Here is a 23,180-nt window from a genome sequence, read left to right as displayed (position 1 = left end):
TGTAAACCAGGACTGAAAGGGTTAAAATATGAGGCCAGGTTGCACATACTTGGCTTGTATTCCCTTGAGTTTATAAAGTTGAGGGGTGATCTAATTGAGGTGTTTGAAATAATAAAAGGATTCAATAGAGTGGATACAGAGAAGTTATTTCCTCTGGTGGGGGAATCCAGAACATGAGGGCACAATATTAAAATTAGAGCTCGGCCATTCAGGAATGAAATCAGAAAGTACTTTTTCACCCAATGGGTAGTGGAAGTCTGGAATTTCTCCCCCAAAAGGCTGTGGATGCTGGGGCAATTGAAATCTCCAAGACTGAGATCGACAGATTTTTTTATTAGGTAAGGGTATCAAAGGCAGGTAAATGAAGTTGCGGTACAGATCAGCCATGATCTGATTGGATGGCGGAACAGGCTTGAAGGGCTGAATGGCCTACTCCTGTTCCTAGAAGGATTTTTGCTAATTCCATAAATAAGTTACATTGCCGTACTTGAATAGAATCCAGGTTTATACAAGCATCTTTAATTCATCTGTTTGGGAGCGATATGCTGCTGAGAACAGAATGTTACTGCTACTGAAATTTTTATAATCCCATGCACACCTATGCAGAGATCCCTGCAAAACATTCAGTTTTTAAAAATCATTGACTTTTACATGATGGAGCAGGTGAATCCACAGCATTCCTTCAGCAGGGTCAGTCCAGTCTTTGTCATGAAAGGCGTAGATGTCTGCTGTGCTCTGGATGTCATTTTCCTTTCCTTTGCAGCATCTGTGATGACACAACAACACTAGTGGTGATCTGTTGTAATAGAACATTGTACTGCAATATTCGCAGTTGGATATGATTAACCTTTCCCTTTTTACACAAACACAATGGATTCCGCTCACAATAATCTCAGAAAGTGCCAATTAAATCCAAGTTCCTACTATAACTTGGCACCCAGTCATCATAACAGAAGGTTTGAGGAGTTTCCTCCTCCCCCCTCCCCTTGTAATATTCTTTCTCTAAGCCATTGTAGGCAATAAAGTCAGATAAAATGAGATGCAAATTATGAAATTTCAATTAGGTCAGGTCCCAGATGTCTGATGGAGATTTCGGTTTGTTAGGAATGAGAAATTAAAATCGTTTGGTAAGAGTTCTAAAGTTAAATCTCCATCAGTTTCAAAGCAAGCCTGATAAAATAATTTCCCTTGCCCAGTGTCAATTTTGTCAAATCAGAGGAATGTTATATCCTGTAGATCCGATTTGGACATTTTCTCATTATAGCAGAGCAATGTATCTTTTACCACCATTTTTATCTGCTAGCTTTGATCCGACTCTGCACATCATGTTTGAAGATGTTCTATTGCATAATCAGCATTTCAAATTTTGTAATTAAATGTCCTTACTAAAACTTATATTTTCAATAAACTTCTTGTTTGAGACTCAATGTTTTAATTTTTGTGCAGGTCCATAAGCAGCATTGTTTGTAAGCAGAATGACAGACACTGACAGTCACCTGAATGCCAGTCACTTGGCTCTGTGATTGATTGAGGAGAGGATGGCTGACAATACTGGAAGTAAAAGCTTCTGATTGTTCATATAACATGAAAGCGCAGGGTCCTAAAATAAGGAACTTTGTTGAACATTGTGTGATTCCTCACATGCAAATTTCTGATTGCAGCCAACACCACCTTCCATCATGAAACTATTCTGAAAGAAACAAACATTTCAGCACATCATTTGCCTCCTTCATTATTTAACTTCCCTCATGTTTTTGACAAAGGCAAGATGAACAGACTCCTGTTGTGTGTTCGTCCAAGTCACCCAGGATTATCACTTGTGCCACTTGGAGAGAGACTGCAGAACAGGTGCACATAAACTTCCAGACACACAGCAGGGCAGGCAAGGTAACACATTGCACATCTCTCCCTTTTCATCCTTACCCACTCTGGGCATCTGAATACTCGTACCCTCTAAAAGAAACACTTGATTAGCTAACGTAGGTTTCAACTCAGCAGCTTGAATTATGGCTACCAGCTCCCCACAACGCAATTACTTACATGCACAACCCTAAAACTCCTTCTTCCACTTTAACAGACACTCACATTTCTTACTTCACCTCTCCCATGCCACTTGGCACACACGCTTACCCTCATTCACTATCTTCTTTCAGGGAGAATTGACGCACAATGCCTGCCAAATGCAGGCACTGGTGGGGCATACCTACCTTTAAAACCCTCATCACAGGTCACTATCTGAGCACCTACACTGTCGCCTGGCATCCCTGTGAAGCACCACACAGACACAACCATCCATATCCATCTTTATCTCCTTAATGCCAAAGGGGCGATGTTCACCGAATCTTAGCTTCTACCCTCCTTTTTGCAGAGGCACCATAGCAACAGATGGTAAAGGAGGAGTAAGATGATGATGGTGGTGGTGAAGAGGTTGTATGATACTGCCATCTCTCAGGACAGCAGCACTTGCCATTCCCCTTATAACACCACACCAGTGGCGTGTGGGAGGAGACACCGAACAGCCAGGCAGCAATTTGACATTAGGCGAAAGGACCACCTGAATTCCATAAGCCTTTTGAAGAGCAGAGCAGCCAACCAGCTACCACAATCCTGGACCTCACATAGAAGCAGCTCAAGAATAGGTGCCCATATGGAATAGCAGACCTGTTCCTGACAGTGGGTAGGTGGTCTGAAAATCTGCTGGTGGCCTGACCCTGTGAAAAGCAGTGTGAAGCAAGTGCAGACGTCCACAGGCAGAATGGCAAAAAAAAAAATGCTTTAAAAATCACATCCTACCTGCAGAAATCTGAATTAAAAGATCTCTTGTGTTTCAGGAACTCCACAGTACCGCCTTGAACAGCTGATCCTGACAGCTGCTGCGACGCAATGAACTGTGTCTAACTTACCTCGGGTGCAACAGCAGTCGAACTACCACCATTGGCTCTTACTTTGACATATCCAAATGAGGCCTGGGTGATTCATGATGGGCAATCGGCAGAAGCACGAGGAGACCCGATGGGGGGAGTTTAAACGCAGAAGTTGGGCGGAAATGTCTTTCCCCACACAAATGTTTCCTACATCGTTCCAGCGCAGTAAGGGAGCCAGAGATGGCTTGGAAATTCACCTTCTATGTCCCTTCGTTAAGCACAGCACTGAATTAGCGTCAGAAGTGGCAGGCACATCCACACACCTATTCACCTGTCTTGTCCACTGAGGAATCAAGCAGCTATGAACTGGGAATTAGAACACTGACTAAAGCTAGGGAAGGGGCTGAATTAAGGGGTATTAATATTTTGATCTAAAATTAGAGTAGCATTCATAAGCGAACATTAATATATTGATAATTTACATTCATCCCGGTTGAACAGATTAAGCAACACATCACACTGTATGTAAAAATGCTAAAGTACCATCAAGCATCAATGAATATTATTTCAACATCGCCCCCAAAAAACTTAACTTCAAACTAAAATCAATCACAGACGTGGAAATTACTATCAGCAATATTAGTGGAGAAATGCTTTACAGGTTCAAAGGCAGGTGCCAAGTGGAGGCAAAATGTTCCCCTCAGATCAGGCTTGAAAAGAAGAAGAATTCACACATCTCACTAGCCTTGGACCACTCAGAGCAGCCAGCACAAAAGTAGCCCTCAGATAATGAAGCAGTCTGTGCCCGCATGCAGCAAGACTTGGACAACATCCAGGCTTGGGCTGATAAGTGGCAAGTAACATTCGCGCCAGACAAGTGCCAGGCAATGACCATCTCCAACAAGAGAGAGTCTAACCACCTCCACTTGACATTCAACAGCATCACCATTGCCAAATCCCCCACCATCAACATCCTCGGGATCACCATCGACCAGAAACTTAACTGGACCAGCCACATAAATACTATGGCTACAAGAGCAGGTCAGAGGCTGGGTATTCTGTGGCGAGTGACTCACCTCCTGACTCCCCAAAGCCTTTCCACCATCTACAAGGCATAAGTCAGGAGTGTGATGGAATATTCTCCACTTGCCTGGATGAGTGCAGCTCCAACAACACTTAACAAGCTCGACACCATCCAGGACAAAGCAGCCCACTTGATTGGCACCCCATCCACCATCCTAAACATTCACTCCCTTCACCACCGGCGCACATTGGCTGCAGTGTGTACCATCCACAGGATGCACTGCAGCAACTCGCCAAGGCTTCTTCGACAGCACCTCCCAAACCCACTACCTCTACCACCTAGAAGGACAAGGGCAGCAGGCACATGGGAACAACACCACCTGCACGTTCCCCTCCAAGTCACACACCATCCCGACTGGGAAATATATCACCGTTCTTTCATCTTCGCTGGGTCAAAATCCAGGAACTCCCTACCTAACAGCACTGTGGGAGAACCTTCACCACATGGACTGCAGTGGTTTAAGAAGGCGGTTCATCACCACCTTCTCGAGGGCAATTAGGGATGAGCAATAAATGCTGGCCTCAACAGCAACGCCCACATCCCATGAACAAAAAAAAACAAAACCGTGAAGTAATCCTCTCCCTAACCCTGCCCACCAGCCTTGCCATATTTCTTCCCACTTTCAAAAGCCTCCTTAGAACTGACTTCTTTAATCATTCTTTTGGACATTCCTCACTCCCACATCCTGCCCAGTGCCCTCAATCTCTTGTGAAGTACCTTGGAACACTTATTATATGAAAGGTGCTATATACATGCAAATTGCTGTTGAGTTTAAGGTGATGACATGTGGCGGGGGGGGGGGGGGGGTGGTGAGGGGCAGAGGATTAAAGAAGGGGAAAATCAACTATTGCAGACCTCAATGGAACACATTTTGTTCCAAACAACCAATTGTCCCAGCTGAGAAATTGATAATTTACATGAATTTCATGTGTGCTATACAACACAATACTGTATAATATTTTAAGACAATGTTAAAAATTAAAGGAAAAATGAAGCACTTCAATAATTTTAAAAACTGCACTGTATTGAAAACAAACAATTCTATTTGGATTTCAAAATGTCAACCGGCCATTTAGTCGTTTCTATTTCAAGCAGCTTTTCACAGTGTGGCACAAAACCATGTAATTGGCTCCACTTCATACTAGTAGACACAGAAGACACTGAATCAGCTGTGGTGTCAGGAGGGAATTAACTTCAGTCTCATTCTCATCCTTATCTCCATCCATCTTGATTTTTTTTTAAGCAGCTGCCACAACCTCTTTATTTGGCAGCTCTGGGAACAGAAGGCTTGGCAGTGCAAATCTTGAAAATCTGCAAAGGCCTTAAATGCAGATTGAGGGACATCGGCCAACAAATTGACTTCACCTGCAGTGTGAATGGTTTCACTGGGCTCCAAGTATGGTGCAGTATGTGAATTGTATCCAACAAGGGAACTTCCCTGCCAATCTTAACGTGCTTTTTATGCTTACTCTGGGTTTTGGGTGAGTGCACAGTTTTGGGCACCCCATTATGAGGATATAAAAATAGGTGCAGGTAGATTCAATAGGACATTATCAGGGATGAAGGGTTACAGTTATGATAAGAGACACTTGAGAAGTTAGGACTTTTTTCACTGGACCAGAGCAGGTTCAGGAATGACCTGATAGAAATCTTCAAAATTATGAAGGGGTGTGACAAGGTAAATAGATTCGTCCACTGGTTAACCAGATGCAAATGAGATGGCACAAATTTGCAATAATCACAAAAATAATTAAAGGGGAGGATGGAAAAAGTTAGGAATTCCCCAACACAAACTGTTATTGAAGCCGAACCCATTAAAAAAGAATCAGATCATTTGTTGAAAAAGGGTAATATTAAAGGATATGTGGAGTTTCTGTGGTGCAATAATCTCTGATATAACTCTAACTGATCTCTGTGCATTGCCCTACCTCATGTATGTGCTATCTGTGCATCTGCTCTTCTACTGCCTTTTAGAGGCAGTTTCAGAAAGACCTGGCCATCTGCGCATGTATTTATTTTCCAAATTGGTCTTTAATAGGGCTATAGGACTGGGCGACATGGACATGTTGGGCCGAAGGGCCTGTTTCCATGTTGTAAACTTCTATGATTCTATGATTCTAGGACATTGAAGACAAATATGAATAATTGGAATCCTCTTGTTGGTTCTGATTTCAATTGAATTAAAACAAATCATATTGACATACTGGGCTGGCTCAGCAAGTTTCCAGAGCCATCTATGGGAGGCAACAGTATCAGTGGAAGACCCAGGAAAAATGGGTCTCTGCTGCTGGTGAATGGAAGCTAGTCAGTTTATATTTGCCAGTCCTGTTGACTGCATCAGATCCGCACATTAGAAGTCAACGGCACTTCAGTAAACTGTCTTCAGAGACGTATGCTGAATGTCATTCATCTATTGTCTGGATGATTTAACAGCAATTAGGGTTCTGAATTATCCTTTTTACCTTCAGGATAACTCTCATCCATTTACTAATTGATATTCATAGTGTTGGGGGGGGGAGGGGCAGAAAGATCAACAGATTGCACTTTTAAAACTTTAAAATCTGGAGGATGGCTCAGAGAGATTGAGCAGACAGTTTAAACTCAAATCAAACAAAGCAACTGATCAATCCCTGACTGTTAATTGTCCTGGCTAACCAGAGGCGTGGAAATTAAGGTACTTTTTATTGTGGTACTTCTGCCAACTCCCAAGATGTAAGTTCTGCTCAATTGGTGGCACTACCAAAGATAAACATTCTTGGTTTTGTAAATTTGACAAGAGAGGAGACCTAAATTATGCTGCTTCCTGGAGCTCTTAGGCCTGGTCAATAAACATGCCAAGATATCATCAGCATATTTATGTGACAGCAAATCTTGCAACATCACAATGTCAATACTTTGTGGATATGAAATCTTCAAAATAGCACATCCCACTCATAGATCTGCAATTAAGCAGGTCCTCTGTTCCAGAGCCGAGCTACACAAAAGCTGGCTTCGCTGAAACATGGGATAGCAGCAGAGATAGGTCACTCTCCCAAGACTCAGAACTGGAGCCAAAGGAAATGTAAAAGCATCTCTACGCTCTCGCAGAACCACCAGATAAGTCCATAGGAATCTATTAAGGGAAGTCAGTTCTCAGCAGGTCACCCCATCATGGTTTTGGATCGTACGCTATTCTACTCAGGTTCAGCATTGCCACCACTCCCATAAATGGACCCCATGTCTTTAGTGTGTCTTTGCCTGCCCGATATCGAAATGAAGAATAGCATGTCCCACCAACTTTCTCCTATGGTTTGCTAAATGTGCTAAGCAAGTTTCGTCTATCAGCGTGCTTGTGCCATGCTGCAAAATAGCAGGATGCGAACACACTGATACACAAAATCAGCTCAGTGTCAACATCTAAGGCCCACCTGACACACGTGTCCTGACTGCAGCATGTGCACGGTGTAATTTTGTAGTCAGTCTACAGCAGGGTGGACACAAGAGCGTGGTGCACATAGGTGGGTTTAGGTGTTAGTATCTCAACACCAGACTATAGGTGAAAGTGCTGTAAAGGAGGCATCCTGCTTATTAGAGTACCACTTAAATGACTTCTGCTGTATAAAACTGAGACAAAAAAGTTTAAAATGTTATGGTGCCACTGCTTGCAACTGATTGATAATATTTTACTATCTGACGCTGTTATTGAACTTTTCAGGCTGGACAGTTGAACCATGTGATTGTCTCAAGTTCAACACACATTCAGCTCAATAATTAAATCTGATTGTGGTCACTTCTTCTGCCCAGTTTGTTACAAACACTGCTGCATGAGTCATATCAGATTGAACCGCACAGACTTTGATTTCTCCTCTAATTACACAGCTCCTACATTGCAAAAGCCTGGCTTCATTTCGGATGGTTACATTAGAACTGAAAATATGACCTCCTGTTGCAATAGGAATTGGAGTTAATGGGGTAGATTTTAACTATTGGGAGGAGTGTCGGCCAGTCGTTCGATAGTGCCGGTGGGGGGCCAGGTCCATTTTGAGGGCGGGTTGCAGGTGCCAGAAAGGCTCCTGCTGCAGCTTGCCTGCAATGGAGGCCGACCAGACCGGTAGCAAGGTAGATCAGGGTAGGGGGTGCCGGGGGTGGGGGTGGGGGGATCAGAGGAGAAGCCTGGCCAGTAGTGGCTCACATTATTCTTGTGGAGTCAGCAGAGCACTCCCACCCCTCCGGGTCCAACAAAAAATAATTTTGAATTTAACTGTTGTTGATCTTCTTCGGCTGTACTGTTGGGTAAAACTGGGTGGGGGGTGGGGTGGGGGCGGGAGTGTGCACGACGTATGCACCGCTCAGTTGTCTCCTAAAATGACGATCGGGACCTTGTGTGTGTCATTGGACTCTGAGTTGCATGTTAAATGGGCCTACTGCTTGAAACAGGTAGACACTCAGAATGGCGTCGGCTGGATCGGGAGTGGGGACAGGCGGCAAGATTTTCACGGTGAATTTCGGGGTGCCACCACCCTATTTCTGCCTGGCGGAAACAGTGAAAATCTCCCCCATTATTTCCAATCTTTATTTGCCTTTATTTAATCAACTTCAGTTGCTGGTCGACCAATGTGCATTTCCAAGATTTTCTGCTTTTACCTCATTGAAGTAGTTTGTCTCTTGCATCTTTCTAGTGCCACTGTCAATTATTTCACGTGATTACATTGGGCTAACCTTTACGTGACTCCAGAAGTAATTCCATGTAAATAATTCTGCCCTGTTCATAATACCGAGACTAATTGCTCAAAGTTGCTCTGTGTCTGCGATGATGCATTATCTCTTCTTGTGTTCCTTGACAACAGTATGTACATGGTTGACCATACAATCCTCCTCCATCACTTCACTTGCATTGTCCAGATGTGGGCATGGACTCAAACCTATTTCTTCAAATGCAGCTGGCACATCTCCAGCAACAGCTTTTCTTCCCACCTTCACACATTTACCTCTGGGGTTCCCCAAGGATCTATCCTTGTCCCCCTCCTCTTCCTTAACTCCATGCTGCCTCCCTGGCATCTTTAGGCACAGGGACAGCTTCCATATGTACACCAATGACACCATGCTCTCCCTCTCCACCAGATCCCTTGATCCCATCTTTATGCTGTCAGACTGAGGGGGTAATTTCGACTTAATCCACGTGGAAGGAAACTGACGGGATCGCATCGGCTGTCTGTTTTACAAACCCCTCCGCAATTTTATTGAATGCTAATGGAAGTAGAATGGGCGGCCAATCTGATTCCAGTAGTTTCCCGCCAGGTGGGTTAAGGTTAAAATTACCCCCGTCTGTCTGACATCAAATCATGAATGATTCAAATTTTCTTCCAATCAAATATATGGAAGACCAAAGCCATTGTTTTCAGCTCCCACGGTAAACTCTGCTCCCTTGGCAATGATTCCATTCCCATTCCTTGTCACTCATTCATGCTGAACAAAACTGCAAAATCTTGGGGTCCTGTTCAACCCAGAGGTGAGCTTCAAACCCCATATCCTATCCATTACCAAAACTGCTTACTTTCACCTCCATAACAATGCATGTGTCCGCTCCTAATTCAGCTCATCCCCACTTAAATCCTTATCCATGTTTTTGTTACCTTCAACCTTGATTTTCCCAATGTCTTCTTTGCTGGCCTCCAATCCTCCACGAACTTATCCAAACTCAGCAGATGATATCCAATCCCACATTAAATCCTGCTCGCCTATCACCGTTGTCCTCACTGACCTACATTGGTTCCCTGACGCCCAATGGATTGATTGTAAAATCCTCATCTTTATTTTTAAATACCTCCATGGACTCACTCCACTCAATTTCTGCAACCTCTTCCATCCCTATATCTCAAACTGCTTCCTTCAGTCCCCCAACTCTGGCCATTAGAGTATCTCTGGCTCCCATCCCCCCACCATTTGTGACAAGAGTTCTCAGCCATTTCAGCCCTACTCTCCAGAATTCTTTCCTTAAACCCCTCCACCTCTTCACTTCTCTCTCACACCTTCTCAAAACCCGGGGTGGAATTTCCTGCGGGGGTATAATTGGGAAGTTACACCTGAAATCAAGCCCATTCGTGCACCCATTTTGCAATGTCAATTTACACCTAAATTTCCTGCTAATCTGATTAGCAAACGGAGGAATGTAAAAATCAGCGGAAACAAGTGGTCACCAACACAACAATCCGTGGAAAATGCAGAACTCACACTATGTATTCCTTCCTTAAGAATGAAAATTCAAGTTTCAAGCCATCGAACCATCATTCATGCAAATTAGGCGCAGCATGCTTAAGAACATTCAACTGTAGAAGTTCTTCAGTTTCTAATGTGACTCATACTGATGCCATAAAAATACATTCAAAGAAACTGAAAACACAATGCAGGTCTCAGTGAGGATAAAACATTTTTTTTTAAATTGCTTAAAAAAAAGTCACAAACAAACACCAAGACTATGGGTTGGAACTTGCTCTGACCAGCGTGACAAGACTGTCTGCACACCCTGCGGACAAAGACGACGAAAATACTTACCTCGTGGTCTCTGACGTTCACTTGCTCCCTTTTCAATTTTTTTTCAGTTCAGCGCTGTGATTTCAGCGCAGTTTCCTTCGTATCGATAGAGACTGTGGGAATGGAAGCCACGCCCACAGAATCTGTCAAGAAGTGAAGTCACGCCCACAAGCACATAAGTACAAATCATTCACTTAAAGTGAAAGTCTGTTAGTTTGAATAAAAATTTAACATATCAGTATAAAAAGCCAAGCAAATGATTTAACTTAATGAAACTTAATGAAACTTACAGAAGTTAAAAGTAAAAAAAAAGTTTTAAATTTTTAATTTTTAGAAACTTTTTTAATGATCAAAAAATAAGAGTAATTTGACATTCCACATTTATCAAAATTTAATTTTTTGTTGTTTCGCAGTGATAAATAGTGACCGTGCTTTTAAAAAGTAGTGTAAGGCTGGTATTTTCCAGCGTACCTTTTGGTGGCATAAGTACCTTTGTTCCAGCTGGGCAGACAGTTAAGTTTACGAATGTTTAATTATTATTTTAGCGTAGGTGGCCCTTTAATTCGGACCTGTCAAAGTGATGGCGAACCAATGGGAGCAAATTCGCGATTTCCTGGGTTTAATGCGCACGTGCACATTTGCGAGCTTACTCCATCGATTTGCCAGCGGTCGGAGAGGTCGCCATTATGGAACGGCGTCCTCGGGAGAGTAATTTCTGAGCCAATGACTTTGTTTCCTGCTGCACCTAAAATTTTGGGAGTAATATTACACTGTTGTGAACAAGTGTAATTGCAGGAAGTTCGCCTGTACAGATCTTTAGCCTGGGGGCGGAGCTATTATAATGAGCAGAGATGCGTTCGGAGGCTGAGATCGATACATGAGTGTATAAGATCAGAGAAATTCAGGCGTAGCATAATTACGTGCGTAACACACTTGTGCCCAAGTTTCCTCAATCTTTTATGCCGAGTATTTGCCTTACACCCAGATTACACCTATCTCTGACCACAAATACTACAACTTTCATTTATATAGCGCCTTTAACGTAGTGAAACATCCCAAGGTGCATCACAGGATCATTATCCAACAAAATTTGACACTGAGCCACATAAGGAGATATTAGGACAGGTGGCCAAAAGCTTGGTCAAAGAGGTAGGTTTTAAGGAGCGTCTTAAAGGAGGAGATAGAGGTAGAGAGGCGCAGAGGTTTAGGGAGGGAATTCCAGACTTTAGGGCCTAGGCAGCTGAAGGCATTGCCGCCAATGGTGCAGCAATGAAAACAAGGATGAGAATTTTAAAATCGAGCGGGACTGGTCAGCGAGCGCAGGGATGATGAGTGGATGGGACTTGGTGCGAGTTAGGATACGGGCAACAGAGTTTTGGATAAGCTTATGCTTATGGAGGGAGACCGGTGAAGAGACTACACGACAATCAAACACCTACTTGTTTTTTTAGAGCTGGCCTTTGATAATTTTTTCTGCAGGAAATCAGCCATTTCTTTGTCTTCCTCTCTTTCTCTGTGATAAAAGCAACATAATTCAGTGGTCACTACTTATCAACCACCATGTACAGTCATTTATTCAACACATCTGCAACTATATCAACCAACATTTGTCAATTCAAGTCTCAAAGCTTTTATGCTGTGTTGCCATTTATTTCAAAAACTTGTTTAAATTAAGCCACTGTACCTCAGTCGTTCAAATTCAACATCATCCACAAGAAAGTCTCTCGTCTCCACCAGTTTGTGGATCTGTTGCAGTAATTCTTCTTCCTTCTGCTTATCCTCATTTGCTTTGTCTTTATCTAGATTTTTAAATGATAATTTCTATTAGTTCCAGTCTTTTAGTAATATTTATACAGAAAGGACATATGCAAAGTCTCCAAGACACTCCACTGGTGACACTGAGCTTTTCAGTGAGTAGCTGTTACACAGACCAGTAATGTCCCAATTTTGATCTCCGGTCTGCATATCTAGCTGATCTGGGGTGACAGTAGGGGTGCTACAATTAACCTCGGTGCCCTTGGGTTAGGAAGGGGAAAATCAGAATGAGTTTCATATTATGGTAGCTATCCCGTGACTCCTGCTAAAAGTGCATATTTGCAGCTGCCATATGAAAACAGGATCAGGCTAGGTTGTGCTGCTTTGAGTTCATTAGCCTGCCATGCTTAATATCTAGACTCACACACGAGTACTGAGGTTGCCAACCATCCAGGAATGTCCCGGAGTCTCCAGGAATTAAATATTAATCTTCTGAACACTTCTGTGAGCAACCCGGGAAACAAATCATAAGGGCATTGAAAAACAGTGTGTGTTTTTTCATTTTCTTTATCACTTTTGTTTAATAGTTATAGAAATATTGGAGATGGGGAAAAAAGGCTGTTTAACTGGCAGGGTGGTTGGAGGTGGGAGGTCATGTGATGAAACCTCCAGGAATACGTCCAACCAGAGTTGGCAACCCGAATGAGAATTGACCATTTGGGCAAGTTATCAGAGAGTACTAGCACCCATGGAACTGTACACAGCAAGAAGTCCAAAAGAAGAGGAAGGGAGAGGAGAAAATTTGTGAGTAAAATACAAGGTTTCCAAGTCTCACACATAAGCTTTCTCCTGGTATACCCCATTACCACAAATGGTCAAAATTTTAGCTTGTGTGTGATAATGCAATGTTCTTGGCCTGGATATTTCGCATGCAAGCAGAATGATGCATTTGTCCTGAGCTAAGGAGTTGAAAATCGCCTATATCTTTTTGATGTATATTAATGACCTGGACTTGGGTATACAGGGTATAATTTCAAAGTTTGCAGATGACACGAAACTCGGAAATGTAGTAAACAATGTGGAGGATAGTAACAGACTTCAGGAGGACATAGACTGATGAAATGGGCAGACACATGGCAGATGAAATTTGATGCAGAGAAGTGTGAAGTGACGCATTTTCATACGAAGAATGAGGAGAGGCAATATAAACCAAATGGTACAATTTTAAAGGGAGTACAGGAACAGAGAGACATGGAGGTGTATGTACACAAATCTTTGAAGATGAACAGAGAGACCTGGGAGTGTTTGTACACAAATCTTTGAAGGTGTCAGGATAAGTTGAGAAGGCTGTTAAAAAAGCATATGGGATCCTGGGCTTTATTAATAAGGCATAGAGTACACTGGTTATGCCTCAGCTGAAGTATTGTGTTCATTTCTGGGCACCACACTTTAGAAATGATGTCAAGGCCTTAGAGAGGGTGCAGAAGAGATTATTAGAATGATACCAGGGATGAGGGACTTCAGTTATGTGGAGAGACTGGAGAAGCTGGAGTTGTTCTCCTTAGAACAGAGAAGGTTAAGGGGAGATTTGATAGATGCACTCAAAATCATGAACAATTTTGATGGAGTAAATAAGGAGAAACCGTTTCCAGTGGCAGAAGTGTCAGTAACCAGAAAAAAACAGATTTAAGGTGATCGGCAAAAGAGCCAGTGGCGACATGAGGAAACATTTTTTTACGCAGCGAGTTGTAATGATCTGGAATGCACTGCCTGAAAGGGTGGTGGAAGCAGATTCAATAGTAACTTTCAAAAGGGAATTGGATAAATACTTGAAGGGAAAAAGTTTACACGACTATGGGGAAGGAGCGGGGGAATGGGACTAATTGGATAGCTCTTTCAAAGAGCCGGCACAGGCACGACGGGCCGAATGGCCTCCTCCTGTGCTGTACCTTACTATGATACTATGACTCCAATTCTGATCACTATCCACTGACGTGTGAGTGTGGTGAACAATGGGTGAGGACAAGATCCAGTTCAGCTATGATTCCCTCCGAGGGAAAAAAACCTGCTAAAATCCATTGTCTAGACTTATACCTCAAGTGAAGCATGACCGCTTTAACAAAAGATCATCCTTGGAAATGAAAACGAAAGTCAGTGTCTTCGCACTGGGGGAAAAGGGAGAAATTGGAAGAAAAAATACATTCATGAATGCCAAGTTAAGGGCAACATGTAAATATTTTGCTCCTATCCTTTCGACAGTGTGAACAGGAGTCCATCACCGGCATCTCCACATCATGAACAGGAGTAGACAGTTTGTCACTCAATCCAATTTCTCTCATAGTGCTAGTTGGCATTGTTAACATATTTGAATTAAATAATCACGTGAGGAGACTAGGAAGGACCTGGGTTTGAAATCAGCTCAGTCTGATAGGATGGAAGTCCCTGCTAGCTATAAAGGTTCGATGTGAAATGAATTTGAACCATCTCAGCTCAGTTCTTAAAGCCTCACAAGATTATTCATAAATTCAAGGCTAGGCAGTCTCGCAAGATGATTGATGTGGGATGTGGAAGAAGAATTAAACAGTCTGTATGCTCTTTCCAGGTTGACAGACAACATATATAGAAATATTTTGAATGTAATTTAACTAATTAGTTAGTAAACTGTAAAATTACTTTGTGTGCTATTGTATTGTGTGATATCAACCTATTTAAATTAAATGGCCTAATCCCTTTGTTAAAATACCATTGGGAATTTTACACAAGTTCATTAATCAAGATATTAAAAATACAGCTGAGTGATTTCCACTCTATTGTGTGGCTAGAGTAAATAGTTATCCTGCAACCAGCATATGGGTTATCTGATTTGGGAGGACTTGATACTGATTCTGTGCACTCAATGTGGAAGAAGGATTCTATTCATAAGCATATTGATAAAAATGAAAAAAAATTCCTAAAAGAGAAACTGATTCTTTTCTGCTCCAACAAAAGGGCCTAAAGGTATTTTTTGAGGAAATAGTGAAGTGCTCCTAGCTTCCAAATTATAAATGCAGAATTTAGACTTTAATTTTGGCTGCTCTAAAGAAACTGTTTTTCTTATCTGTTTTATTTACCCCGAGGTCACAGTTCTACATTTATAGGTCATTTCTAACAGGTGATTTGCTTCAGTTACTGAAGCAAAAAACTGAGAACCCACAGGCTAAACCAATCGCTTGCTTAACTGGCTTAATTCACCCTGCTGCATGGTGCAGAATCTCATTTCTAACACTGCTGCTGTCAGGAAAATGAAAACAGCATCAAAGCCTGTGCTGGAGCCTCCATTTGTTCCACCATTAGGTCCAAACGTAAATCACAGCTAATGCCAGCATTAAAGCAATACATTAAATGCTAAGTTGTCGGGTTTTCATTTAGGGTGATAAAGCTTAGGTTTTAAAATCACTTCAGTTGACTACCACAGGCAGTCCATAAATCTGTGAAACTCACTGGGATAATAGGTACTGTAGTGAGTATATGTCCATTTCAGGAAGGTGGAGGCCGAAGCATCTATTGATGTAATCGGTCCAAATTTTATGTGTAGTGGAAATAACCTTTGCACGTGGGAATGACAAAAAGCTCAATCACAGTACGCTAACTGTTATGCGTGCTGGGTTCCTGATTTGTGCTGAAAACATGGTTGGTTGTACTACCTTACCATATCTAACTACACAAGACTTAGGCAGATTCCAACACTCACCTGGTATTGATACCAGTTTCTGCAGCTCCTTCTTAAGTCGGGTTATTTCTTTACACAGTTGTATATCATCCATCCTAGAATGAAATATCAGAAAACTAAAATACATGATACATGTCAATAATCCACAGAAATGTAGAATTAAAAAACAATGTTTTCTTAGGAGTATTATCTTCCCTACGATTATACAGTATTGAATCACTGAAATTGATTGGTTGGCAACCTGTCCTTTCAAATGTAAGTGGGATAGGAAAGTCCATTGAGGAAATCTTTATGGGGCAATTTAATGCATGGAGAATTAACTAATTAGTCCCACTATGTATTAATGACAGAGACAATCGAGACTGCAGGCAGCATCTATTCAAAGGTGGATGAAGTGCTCCCATGAACACCCCCCCCCCATCATCTTGTTAATTTTGTGACGTTGTCCTTCCTTTTACTTGTGAGCCTCATTTAAAATTTTACGAGCAGAATTTTCTGCTTCACCAGCGATCATTATGGATGCACAGTTGTGTTATTTGGTTTTACATTGTATAACCGGAAAGTACATACGTCCTCAGCAATATATTGAAAATGATTTTTAAAAATCTATTTATAAATGCCTTCTATAGTCTGCTTCTGCTTTCTGACTACTGTAGGATATCTAGCAAAGAAGTGGAAAAAATAATGGATCACCATGCTATAAGTCAGCAACAAACAACATTAAATTGTAACTTTTAATGACTAGCGAATTAATAGCTATTAAACATTCCTTTTAGAGTTCAGACATTTCACTTGAAGAACTTAATCTAATAGTCAATTATTTTGTATATAAACAGGGACGTGCTTTATTGCTTAACTATAACCATCACCAATCAGTTTCTACATAAAGGATAATCACAGAGTCTCATGAATCGCCATGTAAAAACGTGACAATTTTCTAACCTGATAACCATTTCTGAGATTATCCTGTTCACAGGAGCTATTCAATCCAATGTTATGAAATATAATAGCAGGAGAAAAGGCAAAAAGATTAGGAGTTTTGGATAATGTTCAAAAAACACTGCCGTTTTGAGCTTACGATTTATTTTCTTAGTCAAAACCCTCAAGTGTTTGTTGCCTTGTAATATATGCAAGATATAAACGGGCCTCAAACCAGCCCACACTACAGTCCCCAGATAAAAATAAGATAAGAAAATAATTCTTCCCCTTGTTTAGCTGAAATAAAAGGGAAGGTTTTTCCCTTTGGAATTAATGGATGGAATATTACAAAATGGGCACGTGTAATCCAGGCATGCATCAAAGCAGAAAATCTCCCTTCAAGTTATGAGCAGAATAGTGCCATGGGAAGGTTATTGAAAATACATTTCATCGGGGTCTTTTTTTTTTATTCGTTCATGGGATGTGGGCGTTGCTGGCAAGGCCAGAATTTATTGCCCATCCCTAATTGCCCTTGAGAAGGTGGTGGTGAGCCGCCTTCTTGAACCGCTGCAGTCCGTGTGGTGAAGGTTTTCCTACAGTGCTGTTAGTTAGGGAGTTCCAGGATTTTGACCCAGCGACGATGAAGGAACGGCGATATATTTCCAAGTCAGGATGGTGTGTGACTTGGAGGGGAATGTGCAGGTGGTGTTATTCCCATGTGCCTGCTGCTCTTGTCCTTCTAGGTAGTAGAGGTCGTGGGTTTGGGAGGTGCTGTTGAAGAAGCCTTGGCGAGTTGCTGCTGTGCATCCTGTGAATGGTACGCACTGCAGCCACTGTGCAGCGGTGGTGGAGGGAGTGAATGTTTAGGGTGGTGGATGGGGTGCCAATAAAGCAGGCTGCTTTGTCCTGGATGGTGTCGAGCTTCTTGAGTGTTGTTGGAGCTGCACTCACCCAGGCAAGTGGAAAGTATTCCATCACGCTCCTGACTTGTACCTTGTTGATGGTGGAAAGGCCTCGGGGAGTCAGGAGGTGAGTCACTCGGCACAGAATACCCAGCCTCTGACCTGCTCTTGTAGCCCCTGTATTTATGTGGCTGGTCCAGTTAAGTTTCTGGTCAATGGTGACCCCCAGGATGTTGATGGTGGGGGATTCGGCGATGGTAATACCGTATGAATGTCAAGGGGAGATGGTTAGATTCTGTCATGTTGGAGATGGTCATTGCGTGGCGCGAATGTTACATCACTGCTGGGCTGGGCGTCTCTTCCTTGCTGTCTGTTAGTGGGTTTCATCATTTCAGTAATTAGGGGTGAAATTCCTGTTTTATCAACAATGGGAGATCACCTGTTTTTCTTCATAATTGAAGACCCACGAATGAAGTTGGTAATCTCATTTCATAGAATCTTACAGCACAGAAGGAGGCCATTTGGCCCATCACGCCTATGCTGGCCCTTTGGAGGAGCTCTCCAATTAGTCCCACTCCCCCGTTCTTTCCCCAGAACCCTGCAATTTTTTCTTTTTCAAGTAAATATCCAATTCTCCTTTGAAAGCTACTATTAAATACGTGATACATGTTAATAATCCACGGAAATGTAGTATCTAAAAAGCATATTTTCTTAGGAGCGTTATCTTCCCTATGGTTATACAGTATTGAATCACTGAAATTGACTGGTTTACATTCATTTGGTAAACTCCTAGATGAGGTGTAGTGAATGAACAAGAAATAACAGGCCTCTTGAAACATGGATCTCACAAGATAATCATGGATGAGGAAGGCGATTTGGCCCATCTTGATTCATTCATCCAGAAGGATATAAGATTCCCTCAATTTTAGCCTCCAATTGTCTCTTAAAAGATTCCAGTGCTTTTGCCTCCATTACTCTTCTTGGAAGGCCATTCCATACATTGATCACTGTGTATGAAGAATAATTCAGTCCGAAATTTACCTTTTACTAGTTTGAAACCGTGTCCCCTAGTCTTACTCTCAATTTAATTTAAATTAAAATTCTGGATTTACCATTTTCATTCCCTTTAATATCTTATATACCCTGAGTAGATCACCTCTCAGCTGCCTCCTTTCCAGGATGAAAAGCCCAGGTTTTTCCAGGCTGTCATCATAACTCAGACCCCTAACTCGAGGCATCAACCTTGAGGATCTTCTCTGTACTGCCTCCAGTACTTGAATGTCTCCCTTGCATCTTGACGACCAGAACTGGACACGGTAATCAAGATGTGATCTAACCAGAGTATTATATAGTTTGATCAAGATTTCCTCTGATTTGTATTCTATTGTATTGGCTATGTAGTTCTACATTCTATCGGCTTTGTTGATTGTTGCTCTGGATTGGTTGGACATGTCAGGTGTTGAGTTTACCAAGATTCCTAGGTCTCTTTCAGCTTCATTCTTAGCTCTTTAAACAGCATTCATGGAGTGCATGGGTCACTTATTTTTTCTTCTGACGTGCAGTACTCCACACTTGCCAGCATTAAATTTCCTCTGCCATTGTTCTGACCATTTATATATTTTGTCCAACTCATTCCGTAATTTGAGAAGTCTCATCTGATTCTACCGTATCTTAGTTTAGTATCATTTGCAAATTTGACCAATCTGCATTGAGTTTTTGATTCCAAGTTATTTATGTAAATTAGAAACTGGAGTGGTCCAACAACCAAGCCCTGGGCCACCTCTCAGGACCCCCCACACTCCATCCACCTCACCGTAATTCCTCTAACATGTACTCATTGCATTTTGCCCTTCAGCCAGTTTCTTATCCATTCCCAGGGTTTACCTTAAATCCATAGGGCTTTGAGCTTAATTGATAGCTCTTTATGTGAAATTTGTCAAATGAATAAACCTTCCAATTCTGCACTCCCAGTGCAGATCACAGCTCACCAAGAACGCATACTGGAATACTGGGCACAGGGTGGAGCAGTCCTCCAATCTTCCCCTGGGTGACTGTACTGATTTAGTCAGCAACAAACCTCCATGCAACTCGCAACTCAGTTTTTTACTAAGGGTGGTCTTCAACCCTAAATAGGAGACCTCCTTTGTTGCACCTCCTCAATATCAAAAGAAGCAATTTTGCCCACATTTCTATTTTTTTGTGCCATTCTCAACAACTACTCACCATAACCCTCCTTTAAAGATGGGAGAATTTTGGGAAAGAGTTCCAGACGACAAGGGGATGTTTGTAATTGGAGCAAATTTTGTTTCATCCAATACTTAAGAGTAGATTTTTTATCTTTACCATGTTTTCAAAGCGTGTCTGTTGTAAAGATTATGGTGGAATTATAGATATATCATTTTCATACCAATCTGACTCCAGCGCCTATCAGAATGATAATCATCTAATTTGACCCATGCTATTACAATTCTACCTTCTCTGACTATCTGGGGGACATGCAGTCACTAACTGTTTTATTCAATAGTTTATTTCTGAATACTTTTGCTTTTTTAAAAAAAGTACCACTTTGGCTAATTCACAAAAGGGATTTTTTGCAGGAGATCATTTTGGACCCAGGATATTTTTAGGTTCCATCACATGACTTTGGATCACATGGAGTCAGCGACATTACAAGAATACACATTTTTTGTCACAATGTCACACACACTGATAATTAAATTCAGACTGAGGGATTGCAAAAAAGTATATCCATGAGCACAAGGTTATCAGGATGTGAAAACACTGGGGAGGGGTTGCCTCTTTTGATACTCCATCCACTTATAATTTTCCTCTGCACTGCCATAAATATTGACTTGCAGATGTTAAGTCAATCGTCTAACCAAAAGAACAAAGTACAAACTCCACATGTTCCTATGCCACACGTATGAATCAGTCAGTGGAAATATGTTAAGTCAGGAACAGATAGGACAAGACGTAGAGTAGAATAGTGTGCCTGTTCCCTCAAACCAAATTTTTAAAATCTATGTAGTTAGGTGGGTTGAAGTGTTGTTTTCCAGTGGATGTGAAACCTGGAGTCATTAGAGTTTAAAGTCAGTTCTCCTAATTATTTTAAATAGTTGTATAAGGGTATGATATCCCTTTACTTTCCTCCTCACTTCTCCCTACTCACACAGATCTTGCTAGATATATCATTTTCTGCACCTCCTGCAGACAGGAAGGCAGATGGGCAACCTGGATTCATCTTTCTACCAATCCTGCTTGTCATCTGCCCACTACGAGATGTGTAATAGTAGCCAACTGACAACTCATTCTTCAATATTTCCTTCTCATTCTCCCAGAGTGGAGAGGTAGGTTACCTCTGCTCACCATCTCCCTACCGCTGAAAGTGAGAAATCAGTACAATAGGGAAATTGAACCTGCTTCTCTTCACTCTACACTGTAGAGATATGTATGATCTTGGAGAACTCAATTAGTTTAAAAAGTACTATGGTTTGATTTTATTTTTGACTGAGATTGAATATAGTAAAGACAGCAACAAGAGAGGGAAACTATACTTAAGTAATGGGAAGAAAATTATTTTTTTGCTGTCAAATATTCTTGCTGATGAAATACTGGCCTTTATCTCAAGGGGTTTGAAATACAAAAGTGAGGAGGTGATATTCCAGTTGTACAGAGCCTAGGTCAGATATCATCTGGAGTACTGTGTTCAGCTTTGGACAGCGAATCTCAGGAAAGATAATATTGGCCTTGGAGGCGGTACAGCGCAGATTCACCAGAATGATAATGGGTTAAATTATGAGGACAGGTTGCATAAACTTGGTTCGCACACCCTTGAGTTTAGAAGGCTGAGGGGCGAGCCAATCAAGGTCTTTAAAACGATAAAAGAATTTGATAGGGTAGATATGGATAAACTCTTTCCTCTGGTGGAGGATTCACAAACAAGGGGGCATAACCTTAAAATTGGAGCGAGGTCATTCAGGAGTGAAATCAGGAAGCACTTTTACACACAAAGGTTAGTGGAAATCTGGGACTCTTTCCCCCAAAAGGTTATGGGTGCTGGGTCAATTGAAATTTTGAAGACTGACATTGACAGATTTTTATTAGGTAAGGATATCAAGGGATATGGAGCAAAGGCGGGTCAATGGAGTTGAGGTACAGATCAGACATGATCTAATAGAATGACAGAACAGGCTCGAGGGGCTGAGTGGCCCCTACTCCTGTTGTAATATTCATATGTTCCTATGCTCCTCTCCAGTTAGACACTGGGGGATCAATTTTACGGGGAAATTGCAGGTGCGTTGGGGCTGGGGGGGGCTCCGAAAATCGGGGAAATCCCATTCGGATTTGGAAGCCGGCTCCAACCCGCTGACTTCCGCGTTTCCCAGGGACCCCACCTGTGTGCACGTGGGCGTCCTGAAACCGGAAGTCCCGTCGGCTTATGATAGTTAAAGAGCCAAATATACCTCATTGAGGTACTTAAGGCACTTTACTTGTGAGAGATTACGTACTTAGAACGATTTTTAACTTACCTGGGCGGCTTGCCCACCGCTTCTGCCAGGCGTGAACGGCCAGATCAGGGAAAAAGAAACTAAATAAAGTACATCAAAAACCATTGCACAAAGTTAAAACGCAAAATCAAACTACCTTTCCACCCTGCTCCGATGTCTGATATCTCCATCTCTGATCACTCCCTCTTCACCTCCCCCGATGTCCCCCCGATCTCCCCCTCTTCACCCCCCACCGATGTCCCCCCGATTTTCCCCCCTTCACCCCCCGATCTTCCCCTCTTCACCCCGCTCTCCCCCCTCGATCTTACACTCTCTCCCCCGACCCCTATCTTCCATTCTCCCCCCCCCCACCCCGATCTTTCTCTCCCCCCAGATCTTCCGCCGGATGACGTCTCGCTCTCTCTCTTTCTCAACCCTCCCCCACACCACCTCACGTTACAGCTCCTGACGGCAGCCAGCCTGTCAATCAGGCTAGCTGCCAGGCATGAAACCCAGAGAGGACGTTAATCATCATCAATCAACATGCGATTTCATCGGAAACGGTAAGTTTTGTTAATGCGGGTTTGCCACGTGCACCTTCGCCCCCCCGCTGCCAACCCGCCACCATTTCATAATCGAGCTCTGGGGCTTCAGTGTCCAAAAATTCTTCAGTTTATTCCTAATCATCTAGTCATGTCATACATGATATCTGGGATGTGCAGATGATGTGCACAAAAGAATCTGTGTTCAATTTTTTCCAATCTTGGATTTGTTCCTATTAAAGCTAACAAAGCTCTGTAATTGAATGTATCGCTTTATATTTTATTAAGAACATTCTAAAACATTGACCTCTTTCCAGATTACTTTCACATTTCCACAACATTATGAGCGTGGGTTTGATGTAATTTTTACAATACTTTCATGAAATGTCATTAATGGTTGTCTTTTCCA

General features: G+C 42.1%; 1 protein-coding gene across 1 annotated transcript in view; it reads right to left on the bottom strand.

Annotated features, from left to right (window-relative positions):
• Positions 1–578: 578 nt before the first annotated feature.
• The window catches only part of LOC137341400 (bMERB domain-containing protein 1-like), a 46,545-nt gene continuing 23,943 nt past the window's right edge, over positions 579–23,180 (bottom strand). The window contains exons 3-6 of the mRNA XM_068004516.1: positions 15,944–16,017; positions 12,143–12,257; positions 11,898–11,971; positions 579–766 (exon numbers count right to left, since the gene is read on the bottom strand). Of these exons, the coding sequence (XP_067860617.1) occupies positions 648–766; positions 11,898–11,971; positions 12,143–12,257; positions 15,944–16,017 (382 nt within the window). The 3' untranslated portion in view covers positions 579–647. The remainder of the gene's footprint in view (positions 767–11,897; positions 11,972–12,142; positions 12,258–15,943; positions 16,018–23,180) is intronic.

This window comes from Heptranchias perlo, chromosome 23, assembly GCF_035084215.1.
Source record: "Heptranchias perlo isolate sHepPer1 chromosome 23, sHepPer1.hap1, whole genome shotgun sequence".
In the NCBI taxonomy this organism is placed as follows: domain Eukaryota; kingdom Metazoa; phylum Chordata; class Chondrichthyes; order Hexanchiformes; family Hexanchidae; genus Heptranchias; species Heptranchias perlo.
This window is presented reverse-complemented; position numbering and strand designations above follow the sequence as displayed.